At 43.5% G+C, this 22,024-nt stretch overlaps 1 protein-coding gene across 1 annotated transcript in view; it reads left to right on the forward strand.

Annotated features, from left to right (window-relative positions):
- The window catches only part of fat3b (FAT atypical cadherin 3b), a gene marked incomplete at both ends in the record, with an annotated part of 155,642 nt that overhangs the window by 48,230 nt on the left and 85,388 nt on the right, over positions 1–22,024 (forward strand). The window contains 14 exons of the mRNA XM_080749287.1: positions 784–942; positions 1,927–2,048; positions 2,411–2,593; positions 2,988–3,102; positions 5,915–6,199; positions 9,458–9,808; positions 10,358–10,531; positions 11,572–11,765; positions 12,688–12,790; positions 13,245–13,478; positions 15,670–16,034; positions 17,454–17,607; positions 18,493–18,600; positions 20,794–20,977. Coding sequence (XP_080605413.1) covers positions 784–942; positions 1,927–2,048; positions 2,411–2,593; positions 2,988–3,102; positions 5,915–6,199; positions 9,458–9,808; positions 10,358–10,531; positions 11,572–11,765; positions 12,688–12,790; positions 13,245–13,478; positions 15,670–16,034; positions 17,454–17,607; positions 18,493–18,600; positions 20,794–20,977 — 2,731 coding nt within the window. The remainder of the gene's footprint in view (positions 1–783; positions 943–1,926; positions 2,049–2,410; positions 2,594–2,987; positions 3,103–5,914; positions 6,200–9,457; positions 9,809–10,357; positions 10,532–11,571; positions 11,766–12,687; positions 12,791–13,244; positions 13,479–15,669; positions 16,035–17,453; positions 17,608–18,492; positions 18,601–20,793; positions 20,978–22,024) is intronic.

A 22,024-nucleotide genomic window follows, 5' to 3' on the forward strand; every position in this document is an offset into this window, starting at 1 on the left:
AAAAATGATATGTATTTGGCCACGGACCCCCATCTCAAAATATTTAGTTCCAGGGACCCCCAGAACCAAAATTTTAGTAAAAAGAACAACATATATTCAAAGATTTGCACACATTTTCACAACTTTTCAAAAATAGCAGATCTACAAGCTGGCAGCACGGCACTCGGTGCCACATTGTGAGCTTGTATGTCTGCTATTTCTCAATAGCTAATGTATAAAATAATTAAGGCCCCTCCACCTTGGGCCCTAGTAACTCAGTCCCCCCCCCCCCCCCCCCCCCCTTGTGACGCCCCTGTTTCCAAGCTGATGTCAAGGGTGAATTGATGATGGACGGATCACTGATTATGGCTGGATGGAGAAAGGCAGGGAGAGATAGACGGTAGTGAATGGAGTGATAGAAACATTGTACTAACGATAACGATATTACTATTCCCAGCGGTCTGGCATGTTTAGTCCAACTCACAGTACTTGACATTCACTGGCATTTTCCAAAGCATCGGGTGTTTGATTTTTGAGGAAGCCAGTGGGTTGTATTCATTTCAGCACAGTATGGAGATGAGCTTGTAGATGTAGACACTTGAACTTGCTTTTGTACCATATGGTCAAAGCTATTCAGAGATTAGATGGCGGCATTGTCCTTTGAAATTAATTGAAAAAGGAAATCAATCAAAGGACAATAGAAGAGATGTAATGCAATTATAGTATAATTGCTATACGTCTCCTCCACTCCATGCTTTACTGCAGCACCATTATCTATTATCTGTGATGCCCCCACTTTTCCAGATCACAGAGGACAGCGCCATTGGAACGTATGTGACCACTGTTAGCGCCCTCAGTCGCTCAGCACTGGTTTATGACATCACTAGTGGCAACGAAGACCGCTGCTTCTCAATCAACCAACACACTGGTGTCATCACCACCCGCAAACTGCTCGACTATGAGGTATGTCTTTTGTGTGTGTATATACAATGTGTGCACAATACAAAGAGTTTAATCCTTGTCCCCAAATGAGAAATCCTGCCTATAGATGAAACATTTTGCAATGCAAAAGTAAAGCGCCTTTGAGACGGACGGCGGTTGACGCGCCTTAGTCATTCATTTTCAAAGAGAGGCGGGCGTTTATTTGGGATGCGCTCAGAAGCGGAGGAGGAGGGGAGAGGCCAGCGTGCACGGTCCGTGAAATTCTCGCGCGCGTGCTCGTTCCTGCATGCGCACGCGGGCGGCAAGAGCTGGATTGTGGTAATCTTTTTCTACACCAGGGGTCTTCAATGTTTTCAGACCAAGGACCCCTTAGTTAAGAGAGAGATGATGCCATCCATAGATGCCATATAGTTTAATCGTTTGACAGCACAATCATCATTGTATTTTGGAATCATGTCAATTTGTGTTCTCAGATATTTAACCACTTGAACCGTCAATACTTAAAAAAACTTGACCTTTCACTCTGTACTTAATCTGCTCTTTTTTCCCTCTACACCAAAGCTCTTTGCCAAAAATAGACGATCTACAAGCTCACAACACCTCGCGCTGCGAGGCGTTGTGAGCTTGTAGATCTGCTATTTTTGGCTAAAGTTCTCCAAATATGGACACTAGGGTTCAAGTGGTTAAAATAAAAAAGGAGAAAAAAAGGTTTCTATCTCACAAAGATTTGGAGGACCCCCTGTAGTAACTCTGAGGACCCCCTAGGGGTCCCGGACCCCCTGTTGAAGACCCCTGTTCTACACTACGTTTGCGTCTCCACATGAGAGACCGCGGTCGCGATTCCCGCTGATCCAAGCAAGAACTCTTGCGTCACTCGCCGTCCGTCTGAAAGGCACTTAATGCAAAGAAATATTTTCATGAATGTGTATAGTCCTAAAAACACTTGCTCCACCTTGTTCTCATTGGGTTCACCCAAACTGGTGCTTTTCTGTTTTTCATCATCAGTCTGTGACATCCTACCTCCTGGTAGTTTGTGCGTTGAGCATGGCTGGGGTGAAAGCCAACACTACTGTCATTGTCCAAGTGGGGGACATCAACGACAACACACCTGTCTTCCAACAGATGAGGTAAATGGGATGAAATTGGCATCTGCTGTATCTTTCTGTCCTTCCATAATATGGTATATAATAAATCCTGTACTATCTACTGCCAAATACATCCATCAATCCATTCATCCATCCAACCTGCAGTTTCATATGTGTACTTCTTTCTTGATGCTAAAAAGGAAAGTCAAGAGTTAAGATTATGATTAATTGAGACTTGAGTGGCTTTCCTCAAGAGCACCTCAACAGGTCTCATGTCTGAGTGGGGACGGCGCCTAATATTTCCCTTAAGGTTAATTCCTGGATAAGTGGAAAGCGTAAAACGGCTGAAACAAAATTACTGCTGTCTTCCGACACTTCCCCTGTGCCACCGTTTGTGCCTGCAGGTATGTTGGAGTAATCAGCGAGGCAGCTCCAATTAACAGTGTGGTCCTGGGAGAGGACGGCAATCCTCTTGTCATCCAGGCCTCTGATCGCGACCGCAACCATAATGCCCTACTAGTATTCAAGATAATAGATGAGACCGCCCGCACGTTCTTCAGCGTGGACTCAGGGACTGGATCAATCAGGTAGGTGTTTGCTGTATTAAAAATATAAATAAAAAATACTATTTTGGCAGGGCGGGGTATGAAGAAGTATGGTGGAATAATTGGAGTAGTACTTTCTGAGGTGTCATAGAGTAGTGTTAATGAAGTAGTACATATTAATAAGTAGCCTACTTATTAATAAGTAACCTAGTTGCACATAATGAGGAATAAGTACGTTTGCTACCATTCTAACAACTATGGAGTAAACATAGATGAAATTACAATTACCGCTGTCTGTATGGTCCTTTAAAGCAGTGGTTCTCAACCTTTTCAGGCCGTGGCCCCCCAAAATAAAAACCACAGGTTGAGAACCATCGCTTTATACCTTTAGTACCGTGAAGCGATGTCATTCATCTGAATGATTCTTGAATTTTAGAACAATTGCCACTCTGGATTATGAGACCTTCTCCGAGTTCCTCTTCCGTGTCCATGTGAGAGACAGTGGACTGCCTCCCAGGAATGCTGACAGCCCTGCAGAGGTCATTTTAAAGGTAAGCAGGGCGGGGATCTTTGTGGAGGCCATGAGGTGAATAAATGCCAAACTGAGGCGGCAAGGCGGCCCCGCCTTGCCCCCTCAGTTTGGCATTTATTCACCTAAAAAAGCATTAGCCAGGTCCACAGTGGCATTGATTCATCTCTGCCTATTACCAGTGTCAGTATGAATTTTAGGCACCAGTGTTTTTTGTTCAGTTTCTGAATTCTTAACTCCCCCTGACTCCCCAAAACCATCTTCATAGCTTCACGGAGAATGAAGAATCCATAAACGTTTTGCCGTTGTTAATCCTGGCCCCCTATTTTCAATTCATAAAGTGGTTCTTTCGTTTTTTTGGGTTCTTTATTCACTGTGAAGGAATGCAACATAAACACATAACATTCCATGAATTTAAGGCTACAATGTGCGGTGTCAGAACTGGGGTCTCCAGCACCAAAAAGAACCCATTTTCAACCTATCCTCATGTAATTGGTCCTTGCTAATGCTCATTATTTGCCTGTCTCCAGGCCCTGAATCGCCAGCCACATCCATTAAAATATATATATTCTGGTGAGTCAGGGGTCTACCATTGTGAAACAATTGCCAAAGACTGCCACTTTTTTGGCAATTTCCTTCTCAGGAAAAGGTTGCACTGAGAGGGCTTTCAGACTAAAGAATGGAGTGAAACAAAATGAAAATTCAGGCTGAGTGTCAGGCTATCTCATTATACGATGGTATTATTTCTGTCCACTTGTTCTGTCTCTCACCTTATAATGAGCATTAGTGAGGACTAATTATATAAAGATAGGGTTGAAAATGGACAAAGAGCTCCTTTAAGTCATTTTGATTTCCATAATATACCTGACGAAGGCCGGAGAGGATGAAAAGTTGTATTTTTTTGTAACCGCTCTGTTAACTTAATACATTATTTTAGGAGCATTAAGACAGTGTGCCTTTTCTTCTCTTCATAATACTGCCATCAACTCTGATGACCTCGACGCCGGCATGCGTGTGAAACAATAAACCCCAAAAGGACCTATCAAGCCGCAAATAGTGCATTGTGTTATCATTCCTACTCCATTGTTCACAGCTGAGAAGCGCTGGAGACACGGCAAATCAAAACACAGCACTGACACACCACACTGCCAAACCCCAACTTCTGAGTAGGGTCGTTCAGTGTGTGCACTCAGCACACTCTGTGCGCAGCGCACTGGATTTCCGCACGGCACCGCACGGCACCGAATAAACGAATGACAACATGGCACACCAGTGCGTTGAGTACGTATTTCCGAACATGGCTATATGGCATCCAGACTAGCCATGTGCTACTGGCAGACATGCCCACGAGTCTCGTGATCACGAGTCGAGTCGAGTTAAGAGTCTTTGGGGGACGAGTCCGAGTCGAGTGTCGAGTCTTTGGGGGGGGCGAGTCCGAGTCGAGTCGAGTCTCTTTCATCACGAGTCCGAGTCGAGTCACAAGTCTTTATGTACATATAAATATATATATATTTTTATTTTTTATTTTTTATAATGATCTAGCCTCCAGCTGAAAAAGTTATATGGCGCATCATGATCACCCGGTACTCAGAGATACAGCTACAGCAGCAGCCATGGCAGGCTAAATTAGGAAAGACACATGAATGTATGTACTCACAGTCACGCTACGGAGGCTCTTTAGTAACGTCCACGATTAATGGATCCATTTCTAGGGGGTCGGGAAACATCTCTGAAGTAGGCAGCTCTCCTATCCTCTGTTGGAAGTTCCTTGGAGGCTTCGAGGCAGCGCAGTTATGTCCAAGTAGCAGGGTACCCATCCCGATCATCATCCAGACATCCAACGTCTTGATTAATCCCAAAACCAGCCAAACTTGCTGTCTTGCTTGACAATTTTTATGAATTGAGTACTGAGGCCCCCGGCCCCATTAGGCTATAACGAAGCATTTAATAATCCTAACATTGCGTGGGCATGGTGGCCAATGCTTTGAACAAGGTTACGTGGGGTTAATAAGGTATTTAGTATAGCTCTGCTGCAGCTGGTGATCAATGATGAGGACGCACTGCGCGCAATAGAGAAAGCCGACGTTAGAAAAGCAGGTTCTCACAGATAATCCTATCATCTTATCAAATGATTAAACAAATGCCAAGTTCGCCGTTTTAATATTTAAATCTTACGATGAAAGGATGCATGCAGCAGCTCTGTCTGTCTCGCTTTTAGGAGACGCGATAGCGGTTTTCCCAATGACCCTGAGTGCAACGGTGGGGGAGCTCTGCACGGTCCAAGTGAACACAGCAAAGTGCTCCCTGCCCACTACTGGCCCCCACCGTTGCGCTTAGATTCGTTGGGAAAACCGCGGTCGCCGCTGAGACTGAGAAATTGCAACTCGAGTGCGCCTCGAGTCCAAGTCTTCAACTCGAGTCGCCATCTCTGGCTACTGGTCTTTGATAACATATGGTACAGCACTATCTAGTGGCCAAAAAGAGAATGACGAGTTGTCAATGGCAGTGAACCAGCAATAGATTACGACATAACTCGTCATTGGCAGTATAAGTGTTAACGAAGATCAAGTAATCACCATGCAGAAATTCAGGTGTCACAGGCTCGCAACAACAACAGCAACCAATCAGAATGAAACAGCTAAGGCGCTGTTCACAGGACACTGTTTTCTAGAGAAAAGAAAAAGCCATTCGTTGCCACATAATTATGCCACATCGATTAAACGTGGCCTAAGAGGAATGGGAAGTGATGCCCAACATTCAGGCAAGGGCTCATGGGACACAGGAAACTTGTGGATAATATTATTTTTTAAACCTGTGTGTCCGAACTTTCTCAGGTGATCAACATCAACGACTCCCCTCCCAAGTTCTCCCTGGAGTCCTACGAGACCATTCTCCTCCTTCCGACCTACGCCGGCGTCGAGGTCATCAGAGTCGAGGCCTCTGACCCCGATGATCTGACCCCTGACCTCGGCCTGAACTCTGACGCGTCTGTCAGCTCCCAGCTGGTCTACTCGCTGACCGACAGCAACCTGGAGCACTTCTCCGTGGAGCGCTCTACTGGTGCTGTGACCGTCACCAACCCCAACCTCAGCAAGGACCGCTACCGTTTCAACGTCAAGGTGAATGGAGTGGCCCGTCGTGTCTTTGCTATTGCTGATGTCCTTCAAAATGACATCTAAAGTTATTAGTGCCTCTAGATCATGACTCACTAACTGCCATGTTATTTAAACCTATTAAGACCTGAGGCCGGTTCTAAAAATGGCAATAAAAAAACTTTAGTGCTTTTTTCATGTCAAGGACCCCCAAATTGACAGCCTCTATTTGGCCCCCATTTGAAAATGTTCTATGTCAGAAAAGAAGATTTGTTAAAAAAATCAAAATTATTCTATTTTATTTTATTCCAACACTTTCAAGATTTGTCTATAATGATGTTCGGAAATAGCAGATGTTCAAGCTTGCACAGATGCTTTCCCGGTTTTAATGGGTTCAAACGTACTGTAGAGTTAGTAACAAGAGAAATGTAGTTAGTCATGATCAACGTAAAAAAGAATATTCCTGGCTGCTATCGTTGAACCATAGCTGCTTAGCACTGCCTAAGGACATGGCTGAAGCCACTGTCACATCTTTTACAGGCAGCGGTATTGTTCTATAGGGACACCGATGCTTTTATCATCGGTCATTTAAAACTGCTGAGTAAGCTCTCCAGATCATAGTTCTCTATGCCAGCCCCGGTCACTTTACATTGAGCAGCTACACATATTATACGTCGCGCTATTAACAGCCATTTGGACACGTCATAATCAGGAAGAGTAATTGCCTATCTCGGGATAAATTACGCATAGCTGGCATGAAAACAAAAAGGGTCATGTCTTTAATGTGGGTTAATCGCGCCTGGACTAGTTCCTATCGGACACTCATTCATGTGCAGAGGCCATAGTGTGATCCATGATTCACACAGACCACAATTAATCTGTGACAATTATATGGTCTAATTAAGCCGACCCACCGCAGCCTCATCGCCGCTGTGCACATTTCTCACACTCACTGCTGCAGCTGTTCTTGTACCATGGTGCTCCGACCACCCTCCACCCCCCCACACCTGCAACGCTTTTTGTTTTGTTATGTAAAAGCCGGCTCGCTCTCTGCTGTGCATGTCATGTTGGCTTACATCTTGTCACCGTTACACAGGCAGTATCTGCTTGTTCAGCATGTACCCGTGTGTGCGTGGGGTGGGTTGATGGGTGGGTGGGGAGGGTTACGATCGTTGCCAAGACTTCGTCGTGTTCGTTTAGACTTGTCCATGGAGACCAACACCCCCCCCCCCCCCCCCAACACACACACACACACACACACACACACACACACACACTCCCGTGAAGTACAGCAACTGTATTATCATGTGAGGTGAAACCACTCTATACCATGGCAATAACCACTTGAACACTAGCGTCCATATTCTGAGAACTTTAGCCAAAAATAGCAGATCTACAAGCTCACAACGCCTCGTTGTGAGCTTGTGAGCGGCGTTGTGAGCTTATAGATCGGCTATTTTCGGCAAAGAGCTTTGGTGTAGAGGGGAAAAAAGAGCACAATAAGTACAGAGTGGAAGGCCAAGTTTATTAATATTGACGGCTCAAGTGGTTAAATATCTGAAAACACAAACTGACATGAATCCAAAATACACTGATGATTGTGCTGTCAAACAATGAAACTAAATCTATGGAAAGGTAGTGGGGGTCCCTGCTTCATCTCTCTCTCAACTAAGGGGTCCTTGGCCTGAAAACGTTGAAGACCCCTGGGGTATACCATATAGGAGTTAGTGCGTATGGTATGGTATTGAACTTCAACTTGAGTGTTGCGGCGTGTTGTGAGCTTGTAGATCGTCTATTTCCGACAAAGAGATGTGGTGTAGAAGGAAACAAGAGCAGACCAAGTCTAGAGCTAACTCAGGTCTGTTTTACTAAATATAGAGGGTTTAAAACGGCACTATGTAACTTTTTGTTTTTTTGAATAAAATGTATTTTTGTGTAATCTGTGTAGAGTATGTTAATAATACAATATAACTTCTACAATTGGGGTGGTAGTATTTTGTCTCCCGGCTCTTCTATTGAGACATTTAGATGTTAGTGTTTAGCTGAGACATTGCACACAATCCTGTTTCTGGTTTGGACCACAAATTTGGACCTGAAGGTCAAGATAGGATTTATCACCTGGACAAGCAGGCAGGCTCTATATTAGCTCAAAGGTAAAACATCTCAGCACTTGAGCAGGAGACCAGGGTTAAAAATCTGGGGTAGACGAGGAAAGTTACAAAGTGCAGCTTTAGAGATTGTTAAGAGATTAGATGATTTGTCATTGTTACCCTGAGATGAAGTACGATTGTTTCAGCACATCAGCAGCTACAGTTCCACAAAATAAGATGTCAATAAAAGGACAACAGCACAAAATGTCATGGTAGTGTGGTGTACACAAACAATAATATGAGGTGAACCACTTCATTTGCATGACCAGCTGCTCACTGCTGGAACAAGACAAATTTCCCCTGAGCGCCCCTCTTGGAGAATAATAAATAAAGTTATTCCTTATCTCAGTGGTTCTCAAATTGGGGTCCGGGGTCCTTGAGGAGGTTCCATAGTGTCCCCAGCAATATTAGTGTATTAGACATGAGCGAAGAATGAACGGTACCATAGACCCCTGGAGCGCGGAGCGGCTTTCCGTCCCGCCCCACTGCGCTCGTGTGCTCTGGTCGGGACCCCCAAGAGGGTCCCCAAATTATTTGGGGGGGTCCCCCCAGATGATTAATTTAATGTGCAACATTGTTTTCTCACTCAACAGTAAACTAACCAACATACAGTTTAAGTGTATAGAGGGTACCAGTAAGTATATGCACATTTCTAAAGTGACAATTTAAGGACTTTTTAATACTGTACCTCTATATTGACAAATTAAACATTGGCCAAGTTGTAAAATATTAGAGGCAGAAATTGTGAAAATAGCCGACTCTTAGTGCTCGTCAGGGTGGGGGGTCCCCAGTTAAAATATGTTTATTTTGGGGGTCGTGGCCTGAAAAGGTTGAGAACCACTGTATTAGTGTAACCTACGTGTATATACCATATACAATGGCTATTTGAAAATAGAAGACCTACAAGCTTCATGATTGCATTGCGTTGTGAGTTCATATATCTGCTATATTCAAAACATCAGAAGAAGAAAATATATATATATATTTTAAACATTTTAACAACACAAATCTTGTATGGCACAAAATATATCTTTTGAATGGGGGTCCATGGCCAAATACATTTGAGATTGGGGGTCACTGACACGAACAAGTTTGAGAAATACTGCCCTTTTCTCCCTTTCATTTCCCTTCTAAGGTGTCTGACGGGCGCTACTCCAGCACGGTCCTGGTGACCGTGTTGGTCCGGGAGGCCATGGACAGCGGGCTGCTCTTCACGCTCCCGCTGTACTCAGCCTCCATCCTCGAGAACATCTCCGACATCACCATGGTAACGGTCGTCAGCGCCGTGGGCCACAGGCTCAACGAGCCTCTCAAGTACTCCCTGCTGAACGCCGACGGGCGCTTCGCCATCCGGCCCTCCTGCGGAGTGCTGCTGACCACCGGCGTGCCTTTTGATCGCGAACGGCAAGGGAGCTACGAGCTGGTGGTTGAAGTCAGGCGAGAGTACGATGTGCTCAGGGTGGCGAGGGTCACGGTGCTCGTACAGGTGGGTGTGGGGCCCTCGGGGAAGCTTGCGTTATCTTTTTATGTATTCCCTGTGAGTTTCACTGTGAATTTTCCTTGCATAAAATGTGATTTTGTCTGTCAGCTATAATCACTGTGTGCATATGCTATACTTGTAGGAATTGGTCTATAACGCTGGTAGGGTTAGATTGTTATGCACACATGCACACACTTGTGCACATCTGTGGGTGTGTGCATGATTGGAATCATGTATGGACTGAGCTCTAAGTAATTGTAAGCCTTGCCATATTGCTTCTCTCTAAATCCCCATTTTATCTCTGAACATCGGGGATTGACTCTGGTAAAATCTCTCCTGAAAAGTCTCCACGATGCACTCGTACTCTCCTCAAACCTCTCTTGTATTGCTGCCTCAAAATAACCACCACCCGCAGATAAATAGCCAAATAACTCATTTCAAAAGCAACATAACTAAAAACCAACTAAATAACTACTTTACAATAACCAAATAATGAAATAATGAAATAGTCGCCTTACTAAATAATAATTCCTTTACGATCTCCTTTGTCTCCAGGTGGAAGACATTAATGACAATGCTCCAGAGTTTGTGAATCTTCCCTATTACGCCACCGTACAGGTGGAGGCCGACCCGGGGTCAGCCATCTTCAGGGTGTCAGCCACCGACCAGGACTCTGGTGTGAATGGAGAAGTCACCTACAGCCTGAGAGAGGCTCACAGGAACTTTGAAGTAAGACATAGTCATCATTATGCTATCACGCTATTAGACTTGTTCACCTTTATTCAATATACTGTAAAACATATATAATATATATATACACAGTATGTACAAAATATATACAAAATATGTAAAAATGTATGAAAACTAATCACACTTTATGAATTATTAACTAGTAAGACGCCTCAGGGTGACATACGAGGTTGCGCCAATTCTTGGCCACCTGGCCAGTGATGTATATGATATCGGACCAGTTACCCATACATGGAGACCCCTGGTACCCATATATGGAGATCCATGTACTGTATGGTACATCCCTTTTATGCCCATACATGAAGATCCATGTCTGAACCAGCCACACAGATATGGGCTGTCTTCCTCCATATATGGGCATTCCCATATGAAGTCCTGTTAGATATGTGCTTAATATTGATGATATCAGGGATCTCCTATGGGCATATAAAAGCGATTATGTTAGAGTGGTTCCCATGACATCAAAAACCTACAATCCCTTTTATGCCCATACATGGAGATCCCTATTTGAACCAGATACAAAGATATGGACCATGTCTTGGCCATCTGGCCAGTGATGTATATCGATGACATCAAGGATCATCATATATGGGCATAAAAGGGTTTCCTGGGGAATACCCATACTGTATATGGACTTTTACATACCGGTAGGTGATGTGACCTGTGATATCACCTGTGATGTCACAGTGATGTGTCAGGGGAACTACAGTGTCAGGCGTGACCTACAGACAGAGATACGCGGACAAGATGTACCGGTTTTCATAGTAAACAAACATACACTTTTCTTCTAAGGGATGTTAAACTTTAAAACAAAATAGCGTCTACAACGTCTCTCCTTCTGTCTTCTAACCAGATTTATAGCAAGGAATACATGTCACCGACACCAACGTAAATTCAAAGTTGTCTGTAGAACTCACTGTTCTGCTATATAAATGTTTCGTTTAGGGACTGTATACCCTCGTACCTCGTTTAGAGCCCACCCTAAAAAAAAACATTTCCTCCCCAAATCCGCTCGGCAGGTGAGCCCAGTGACAGGGGAGCTGACCCTGAGGAGGCCCTTCGATGCGGACCTCTCCAACGCCGCGTACACCGTGGTCGTCGTGGCGACCGACGGCGGCTACCGCCCGCTGTCCAGCGAGGTGGAGCTGCCCGTCACCGTGGCCAACAAAGCCATGCCGGTGTTCGACAAGCCCTTCTACGGCATCACTGTCAGGTAATGTTGATCTGGTCGACTAACACTATGATGAAAATTTTTCGTCGACTACATTTTTTCACTGACTAAAAAAAGACTATATACCAGGGGTCTTCAACGTTTTCAGGCCAAGGACCCTTTAGTTGAGAGAGAGCGAGATGAAGCAGGGACCCCCACAACCTGTTCATAGATTCCATATAGTTTCATTGTTTGACAGCACAATCATCAGTGTATTTTGGATTCATGTCAATTTGTGTTTTCAGATATTTAACCACTTGAACTGTCAATACTTAATAAACTTGATCTTTCACTCTGTACTTAGTCTCCTCTTTTTCCCCTCTACACCAACCTCTTTGCCAAAAATAGCCGATCTACAAGCTTGTAGATCGGTTATTTTTGGTTAAAGTTCTTAGAATATGGACGCTAGGGTTCAAGTGATTAATATAAAAAAGGAGAAAAAAAAAGTCATACAAAGATTTGGAGGACCCCCTGTAGTAACTCTGAGGACCCCCTAGGGGTCCCGGACCCCCTGTTGAAGACCCGTGCAATATACAGTATATTGACAATCAACAAATAAAAACTAGACATGTTAAGGGAGAAGAGATCCAGTATAACTAAAAGACAAGTTATTTTATGTTTGGTTGTGCTCAGGTGTTGCGCTCAGAAAATAGCAGATCTACAAGCTCACAACGCGTCGTGATGCGACACGTTGTGAATTGTAGATCGTCTATTTTCAGCATGCAACCAAGTGTAAAATCAGCCATCGAGGCCCGCCAAAATACATTTTAGTCGACTAAATCAACTGTAGATTTCGTTGACTAGAACTAGACTAAAACTAAAACTTTTCAGATTAAAATGTGACTGAAACTAAATTACATTTCATTCAGATGTCTATGACTAAAACTAAAACTAAATTTCCTGTCAAAATCGACGCTGCCACCAGGGAGGACGTGGCCGTCTCCACCCCCGTCCTCTCCATCAACGCCACCAGCCCCGGGGAACAGAGCGTCACCTACACCATCCTGGACGGAGACCCTGGCCTCCAGGCACGTGCACACATACTGGTAGACATCAAAGGGGGCTTGAGCCCCTGCCCTTTTATCTGTCTGTAAAAACTGCCCTCCCCAGACCATGAATGCAGTTTTTATTAGTTGTGAAAGAAATGCAAATGCCCTTTTCCTTGCCATACCTGAAGGCAGCATTCAAAATAATTGCCCTGTCCAAATTATGTCCAAATTCTCCTGAACTTGAATGCAGCATCACGTTGAAAGAATTGCCCTCTCTGTGTAGAAATCCATGCTGCACACCAGCAGCATGGACCTTTATGCTTAGTTTAGTCATCAAGTAGTGAAAATAGCCGATCTCCAAGCTCACAACGCGTCGCAGACGCGGTGTGAGCTTGGAGGTCTGCTATTTTCAATATTTCCACCAAAAGGCCCTTTTAGACATGTCAGCCCCTGCCTTCTCTAACATTCTCTGCACGTCCCTGCCGGCCTCCAGTTCGACATCGGCTTCGACACGGGGGTCCTCGGCGTGATCTACCCGCTGGACTTCGAGGTGGTCCCGTACTACCGGCTGACGGTGAAGGCCACGGACATGCTGACGGGCGCCCGGTCAGAGGTGGACGTGGACGTGGCCGTGCTGGACGTCAACGACAACCCGCCGCTGTTCCAGAACGCCTCGTACGCCGCCACGCTGCCCGAGAACTCTATGGTCGGGACGGCGGTGCTGCAGGTGTGTACTGTGTGTGTGTGTGTGTCTAGTGTGTGTGTGTGTGTGTGTGTGTGTGTGTGTGTGTGTGTGTGTGTGTGTGTGTGTGTGTGTGTGTGTGTGTGTGTGTGTGTGTGTGTGTGTGTGTGTGTGTTTGTGTCTAGCCAAACGTCCCCACAGATGTATAAGAATTTGAAACATCGACATTGTGAGGACTGAGGACAGCGTTGCAGCGTTGTGAGCGTGTAGATCTGCTATTTTCAGTGCGCAACATTGGGCCTAAGTCAGAGGTGTCCAAACATTTTTCAAAGGGGGCCACATTAGAAAATGGCCGACTAAATCTCCTGACATAATGTACTTTTGGACCATAACAAAGTCACATACATACTGTATGCATCGCATTTAAATGATTTTATTTAACTATCATCATCAATATTTAATATCGATAGTCTTTTGTCAGGTGTCTGATCTGAACAAACACAATTAACTCAGCCTCATTTCACATTACCAAATGTGACCTTCACCTTCATGCCTGAAGAAGGTCTATGGCCGAAAGCTTGTACTTTTCCTAAAGTGTAAATAAAGAACTTGATTTTGCACAGTTTCGAGTGTGCGGGGGGCGGAGGCTCCCTTAAATTTTTCACATTACCAAATGTAACCAGACTTTTGGGTTAAAGATACAATAAAATAGCCCTTCGTTGACCCTTTCAGAATGAGACAAGAGGAAACCAGGAATCATGACAAATTATACTCTGGGAAAATATTCTTGTTTGACGGTGCTGGTGGGGCGTTTAAAATACAATTTAAGAATGAAGCTGTGGGCCGTATAAAATGTACCCGCGGACCACAATTGGCCCCCGGGCCGCACTTGTGTGTGTGTGTGTGTGTGTGTGTGTGTGTGTGTGTGTGTGTGTGTGTGTGTGTGCGTGTGTGCATGCGTGCATGTGTGCCTGTGTTTGTATGTATGGGTGTATCCTTGTACACACACACACACACACATGACAACAGCAAATCAATTCTTATTGACTGTGACTTTAGTTCAGTCCTCTGTGCATACTTCAAAGCCATTCCGGTGATGGATTACTCTTTAATATGCGCCAAAGGATAGAGCCCCGCACTAGAGTGTAATTATTAATAATTCATTTTACAAAACAAAGGTCTCAAAGGTTAGTTGTTAGGTGAACGTGTGGCTCATTTCACATAGTGTGCAATTTTGTGTCCTAAGAAGTTAAGGATAGCATCTGAGTTACCTTTGATCGTGCCTTTGATCTAAGAAACTCTTTTTGGAGCTAACGCAGAATGCTATCAACTTTTTTTTTCTTCTCTTTTTTAAAGATAAGCCGTTTCACTTACTTACATCACATTATTAAAACCAAATATTTTCATGTCATGCATTTTTGATCTGAGTGATAATCTCAATTCATATCCTAATCATGACAAAGATTTCACACAAATGTCTAATAGGATAGAAGAATGATGAAAGATTACAAGATCAAAGGTCAACTTCACTATAGCAGCATGATCTTCTAGGGAAAAAAACATATTTCTGGCCATTATTAATGCTATAACGCAGGAAGGAACAGAAGGGCAGATTGTGACTTCATATTTTGGCAGACACTGAATTGGTTACGGTAATCCTGGGTGCTCACTTTGGCAGTTAGATCTTCTGTGCTGCTGCGTCATAGATGCATGTCCAACATCCTTATTTGAAGCATTGTCTACTGTGATGATTATAACACTGTGCTCGAACGGAACCAGGTTTATTTGCCAAGCATACCGGTATGTGAACACATGCAAGCAATTCGACTAAACCAACTTACAAGTCAAATAACATGTATTTATATATACATTTATCAAAAATTCCTTCCCACAGCAAGATTATTATAGTTTGGACCTTTTTATGTTCAAATATTCAATATTCAAAAATGAAAATAGCAGATATACAAGCTCACAGCAGCTTATTGTTAAATGTTTATAGGTACTGCCTCAGCGGTACAATAAAAAAAAGACTTGTAAGCGATGTTGGATGCTGACAAGGAATGAAACACATTTTCTCTATGTTTGTTTTAGGTAGTTTGGTAAACACACACAAAGTCATGTTTTGTATAAAGCTTCTTTTTATGTTTTATTTCAGTTAAACTAAAATGTTTCTTTTCAATTCTAGTTTTCCTTGTTTTGTTTTGTTTAATTTAACTATAATAACCCTGTCCTGCAGGTGTTGGCCCTAGACCAGGACTCTGAGAAGAATGCAGTGGTGAGTTACCAGATCCTGTCTGACGTCTACAACAGCACAGACTACTTCCACATAGACAGCAGCAGTGGCCTGGTGCTCACGGCCAGCATGCTGGACTACGAGTTCACCCAGCGCTACAACTTCATTGTCCGGGCGACCGACAGCGGAGACCCCGCCCTCAGCAGTGACGTCACGGTCACGGTGACCGTCACCGACACCAATGACAACCCTCCCAGCTTTGGCCAGCCGCTGTACGAGACCTACGTGAGTGAGCTGGCACCCAGGGGCCACTTCGTCACCTGTGTCCAGGCGTCGGACGCAGACATCTGTGACGCAAACAAGCTGAGGTGAGGCCAGTGTTGATTTTGACAGCACATTTTTTATTTAGTTTTAGTCATCTTTTGAGTAAAAAACGTAATTTTGTTTTAGTCTCATTTTAGTCTTCTGAAATGTTTTAGTTTTAGTCTAGTTTTAGTCGACTAAATGCCATAAGACAAAAATGGATCTTGACGGGCCTTGATGACGTCGTAATACCTGATTTTACTCTTGGTTGCATGCTGAAAATTGCCGATCTACAAGCTCACAAGCGTTGTGAGTTTGTAGATCTGCTATTTTCAGAGTGCAACACCCGAGTGCAAACAAACATAAAATGACTTGCTTCTCAGTTCTATTGGAGCTCTTCTCCACAAGTCCCTCCCTAACATTTTAGTCTTTATTTGTTGACGAAATTGTCAATATATTTCATAGTTGTAGTCATCATAGGTTAGTTTTTATTTAGTTCTTAGGGCACGGTCACACCATCCAGATATTCTAATATTCTACTTGTGTAGACCCTTGTAATTTTGTAGTGTAGACCCTTCAGCAGTCCACTTGTGTAGAGCCTTCAGCAGGGAGCAAGCAAAATTATCATAGGAGGGTGAGACCGAGCCTGACTTCCTATTACTCTGATATTGAAATGCACTTGCTCCCCTGAGGTAGAATTTATTTTTCACAGAATGGGTTCCCAGATTGCAGTTCAGTTAGCACACTCCTTAATTCCCTGAAAATACTCACCTTTCAGATAGCTCATACGGTATTATAATTTTTCAAGTGATTTTATCTTGCCTTAATTGAATGTTACAGTGTAGAGAGAAAGGAAACAAGGAGAGAGAGTCAGTGGTGAGTGGGACAAGCAGCAAAGGTCTGTCTGTCCGGCCGGGGATTCACTGTCAGGCATTAGAGCCTATATACTAGGGATTGGACGATATGAAAACTTCATATCATGATTATTGTGACAAAAGAAATCGCGATTTACGATATTATCACGATAATCAAAAAACATTATCCTGGGGCAGAACATTTGCCAAAAATGTTAGAGAGTGAAAAAAATACTGTATCAGGTACGTATATTATAAGTACCTTTTACCGTAGGGTTTAAGTGCTACCAGAAATGCAGCTCTGCAAATAAAAGATGATGAATGCATCCCAGTGCATGACAGAGGACGATATCACGATAAATTGATATGATTATCGTGAGTGTTTATTATCACAATAAACGATAATATTGCGTATCGTCCCATTCCTACTATATACAGTAAATGTGTTTAAGACGCGCCCTAACAAATCAGCTATCACAGTATTTATATTGAACAGTCGAGGACGACAGGAATAGCCAGATCTTTACCTAGTGTAAGTCTGTAAGATACATACACCAACTTAAAGTGCACAAAGACTACCCGGTTATCCCCCTTTTTTATTGTCTTAATTGTTCTAAAAATGTTCCTTAGGTACAGTATTCTTTCTGGGAATGAGAGGATGACGTTTGTGATGGACCCAGATACAGGTGTGCTCACTCTGTCCAATAAGAGGAGACAGGGCATGAAGATCTCCTACCGTCTCAATGTGTCTGTTTCTGATGGAGTCTTCACCAACACTGCTCAGGTGACACTTCTGCTCACACTACAACATGTCATGTACACAGCTTCTCTCCTGAGTCATGACCCACGTTGTATAGAGGGTATGCGCGTGACATCACTGTTGCTGGAAGTTATGTGGGAAGGCCTACTGAGTGGCAAAAAACGAATTTCTGCCATTGACAGCCCATACATCCAAACAGAAAAGTCCTATTTGATTGCATTAAACAAAGTTAAACTCACCAACATTGCGGCTGTACTGAAAGCTTGAATTATCCTCTTTCTATCTGCAAAGTTTTTGCTATATAAAAATCCACAATAGACAGGTTATGAGCTACTTTCTGTCAAGACATTCTGTGCAGGTGATTATTTTTCAAAGTGTCGGAGTTTGGAAGCACTCGTTTTCAACACCACAACATCCTGCTGCCTCCTGCATTATGTGCAATTTAGAAGCAGGTGGTATGCAGGGCCGTTGAGTGATTTGCAACTAGCGCTTCCAAACTCCAATGCTCCATGCTGCGCAATGTTTTGCCACTCAGTCTAGATTAGGGGGGCGGGTCCCAGTGGGCGTGCATACCCTCTATTAGTCTCGCATAGCCAAACAACTATTCTACAATCTCCGAATGCTATATAGCAGGGGTCTTCAACAGGGGGTCTGGTGGTTAATTTGTTTTTAATAAAAAAGTATTGATTGTTGAGAGTGTCAATTGTTAGTGAATAAGATTAGGGGATAGGATTGGTTGTTAGGATTAGGGGTTAGAGCTGGAGCTAGCTAGCTAAATCCAAAAGTGATTTATGCAAGTTAAGGGATAAATAACAGATAATTGCTGATCAATGAATGCAGTAGCAGCAAAGTTACAAAATGTGCAAAGGAACACTGAATAGTGATGATAACGATGCTGTTGACCCCCAGGTGACTGTGCGTGTTCTGGGAGCTAACCTGTACAGCCCCGTGTTCACTCAGAGGTTCTACCTGGCCGAGGTCAGAGAGAACAGCCCTCCTGGTTCACAGGTCATTCAGGTAAAAAGTCACTTCGTCATTAACAGTTCTGCTGCCGTTGACAATCCTCACCGTCATTGAAAGGGTTAAAATCATGGTGCTGTTGACGGTGAGGACTGTGAATCTTACTGTATTTACAGTAAAGGTATAATTACTTACAGTACGTCGCTCCGGTCCCGCCCGCAACGGTAATGTCCGCGATTTGTTTACAACGCACATCGGGCGTGCACGCGAAGTGAACGTCCTCCATAGTAAATCCATTGAGAGGCCCATAAAGATACTTCATTTACTCCAAAAGAGACATTTTTATACAAAGGGTGGTCTGCATACTGTACACAATAGACTCGGCTGGGCGCAGCCATGTTTCTCTTCTGGACCCACACTGTCATGTGACTAGATGACGTAATCGTTGCCGTCAAGTGATAATCCAAAAAAACTAAAACAACCCCCTTCCGGCCCTTCAAAATAATAGCGGCGGCCTACGGAGAAAGCGGCGCGGCACCAAGGCACCAAGCATCCCTGCAGATTAAAAGGCAGTAGATGTGTTAAGCATCATTGAGGCACCACTCTTCCGTTTCCATTATGATCTTTTATTACAAAAGAATTGAATGCTTACTTAATGAGGTGTAACAGAGTTGTTTGCTGCAAGATGAATTGTACACCGTTTTAAATTGATTCCCAGCTCAAGTAGTTCACTGTGATGATGCCACACTTTTTGAACACTTTTGAATTATAATTATACTTCTATGAAAGCATTAATAATATTTTCCTCCATTGTACATTAATCAAGAATGTTGTAATTCTTCTATACTAGCCAATAGCCTTGTAACATCTGTTTTTTTGTTCAGCTATTCTAATGATGGAACGGGTTGGGATGAGAGAAGTGTACCAGATAATATCCTCTTGTTCTGTTTTTTTCTTCTGACTTCCTAATAACTACTGGACATTATAGCTATTATTATTTAGTGTTAGTACTCGCTATTTCAGTTTGGTCAAATGAGGCTCAGACCGTCACCACACTAAGGCATTCACACAAGCAGCACGCCTGTGTAGCTCGACTTCACCACTAACACGGCAATGTGATTTTTTAAGGCTTCATTCACAAACAGCAAATTGCCATTGATAGTTCAAGAGTTGACAGGTTGTTGGTATGTGGAAAGCTGTTATGATTATATATTAGTGCCCATTTCCTACCAGTCTACAGTCTTCCCTGTATTTACTACTGTAACATTAAAAGTTGAAATGAGGATTGGAAAAAAGACATGTTTTTAATGTCATACCAGGAGGTTGCATGGATAAAGGAGCTGCTTGGTTTAGAACTATGAACAGAACTCACCTGTCCAGCACCACTCAGCACCAAGGACAGCACATGCAGCTTTCATATATTTCAGAACCATGGACAGAGCTCACTGGTCCAGCACTGCTCAGCACCATGGACAGCTCACAATTCATCTGGTTAAAGACCTAGTGAAATGAAAAATACGTTTTTTCACACTTTTAGAGCTTATCCGTGGTAATCATATGGGCATTCCTTACTCTAGACGCCAGAAAATAGAAAATAAACAATTTTTGTGTATTTTTATATCAAGTCTCTAAATAGCCCATTCTTAATTATTTACGGCGAACAGAAACATGCTTGATTACATTCACCTAATTACAGAGCTACTCTGTTTTGAATCTCATTCAAGATGACGTCCAAACTATGTATTACTCATTGTAAACTTAATGAGCACAATAAAATATGTATCTGTAAACATTATAGGTTGGAATAACAAACACTCTGTACAACTGGCCCACTGGCCGTGTCCCTCTGCCTGCCGTTTGCAGGCTAATAGAAGCTACAAACACAAACATTGGGCGTGAGCCGTCCCATCGCCGGAAGGGCTGGTCCCTTCTGATTGGTTCAGAAACAGACAGGCTTGCGTTTCAGACTGAAACTTAAAAATAAAATGCCCCAAAAAGCCATTTCACTAGGTCTTTAAGATGTGTACTCCAAAAATGGCTGAGGGTCGCTTGAACCACTTCAACACCAGCATTCGTACTCTGGGAAAACTCTAAAAAAATAGCAGATCGACAAGTTCAAGCTCGTCGATCAGCTATTTTCAGCTAAGATATTTGATGCTAAAACAGAAAGGTCACCAGTGTAGAGCCCTGAGGGACTCCGGTCAACCATTAAGTGGTTAACGATGATCTGTGACTGTGTTGAACCTCCAGGTGCGTGCGACAGATGAGGACTCGGGGTTGTTCGGCCAGGTCTCCTACTCCTTCATCAACGACCTGGGAAAGAGCCAGTTCACCATCGATGCAGATGGTCTAATATCTACTGCTGAGGCACTGGACAGAGAGAACCCACTCTATAAGGACATGGTGCTGACTGTTATGGCTCTGGATGGTGGAGGTACTCACAGTGAATTGTACCAGGTTTTCTGAAACATGTATAAGGATGAATTCTGTCTTTGATAAAGCAATATTTGATCTCTGCTAGGCCGATTGTCTTTGTTGTGTGTGTGTGTGTGTGTGTGTGTGTGTGTGTGTGTGTGTGTGTGTGTGTGTGTGTGGGGGGGGGGGGGGGGGGGTTGTGGGGGTGTGTGTGTGTGGGCGCGCACGCGTGTGTCATCATCATGAGAAATCACAGAACAGTTGTTTGGTGTAAGGCCGGCATTCTCGGCTGCCTACTGTAAGGGAGAAGCCAGCAAGAATCCTTCCTCCAGTGCATGATCATGTTTTGATTCAGTATGCACAGAGAGGAGGGGCGATTCACAGACAGGTCCGTTTATCAGTGTGTGTGTGTGTGTGTGTGTGTGTGTGTGTGTGTGTGTGTGTGTGTGTGTGTGTGTGTGAGTGTGAGTGTGAGTGTGTGTGTGTGAGAGAGAGAGAGAGAGAGAAGGGAGGGGCTGAGCAAATCAATGAGCTATGTGCAGCTCTACAAAGAAATAATATTGTTACCCATTTTAAATAGTAAAAGAAAGAAAGAAAGGAATCAATATATGGTGCTCAATGTTGAAATTATTGCAGGAAGTTTCAAATAAATCAATGTATGGGAAACCTTGCCATATGGTCGATTCATCTGGCCAGCTACCAGCGCACAGCACACCCCAGCTAGTTCTTACTTTGACTGATAGTCTCTATAATATAATGAGAAAATGGATATTGTATATCCATCTGCACTGCACTTCATGAGCATTATGTTGCAGCCGAATCTTTGACCATCTCTATGTTGGTCTTGACTAAGGCTGGGCAATATATAGAAAATGTACCTTCATCGAAGTATCAACATGCGAGGTATATATACGACGAAGACGGCTGGAAATGAGGTATTGGTGTGTGTCAAATTAACACACTATGCATGCACGTAGCACATGCAATAAAGCAGTCCTTCTGTAACCGGGTCTAAAACCATTGTTGGAAAATGGAAATAAGGCATTTCATTTCTTTCTATGTGTAC

The sequence above is a fragment of the Nannobrachium achirus genome (assembly GCF_963921795.1).
Source record: "Nannobrachium achirus genome assembly, chromosome: 19".
Taxonomy (NCBI): Eukaryota; Metazoa; Chordata; class Actinopteri; order Myctophiformes; family Myctophidae; genus Nannobrachium; species Nannobrachium achirus.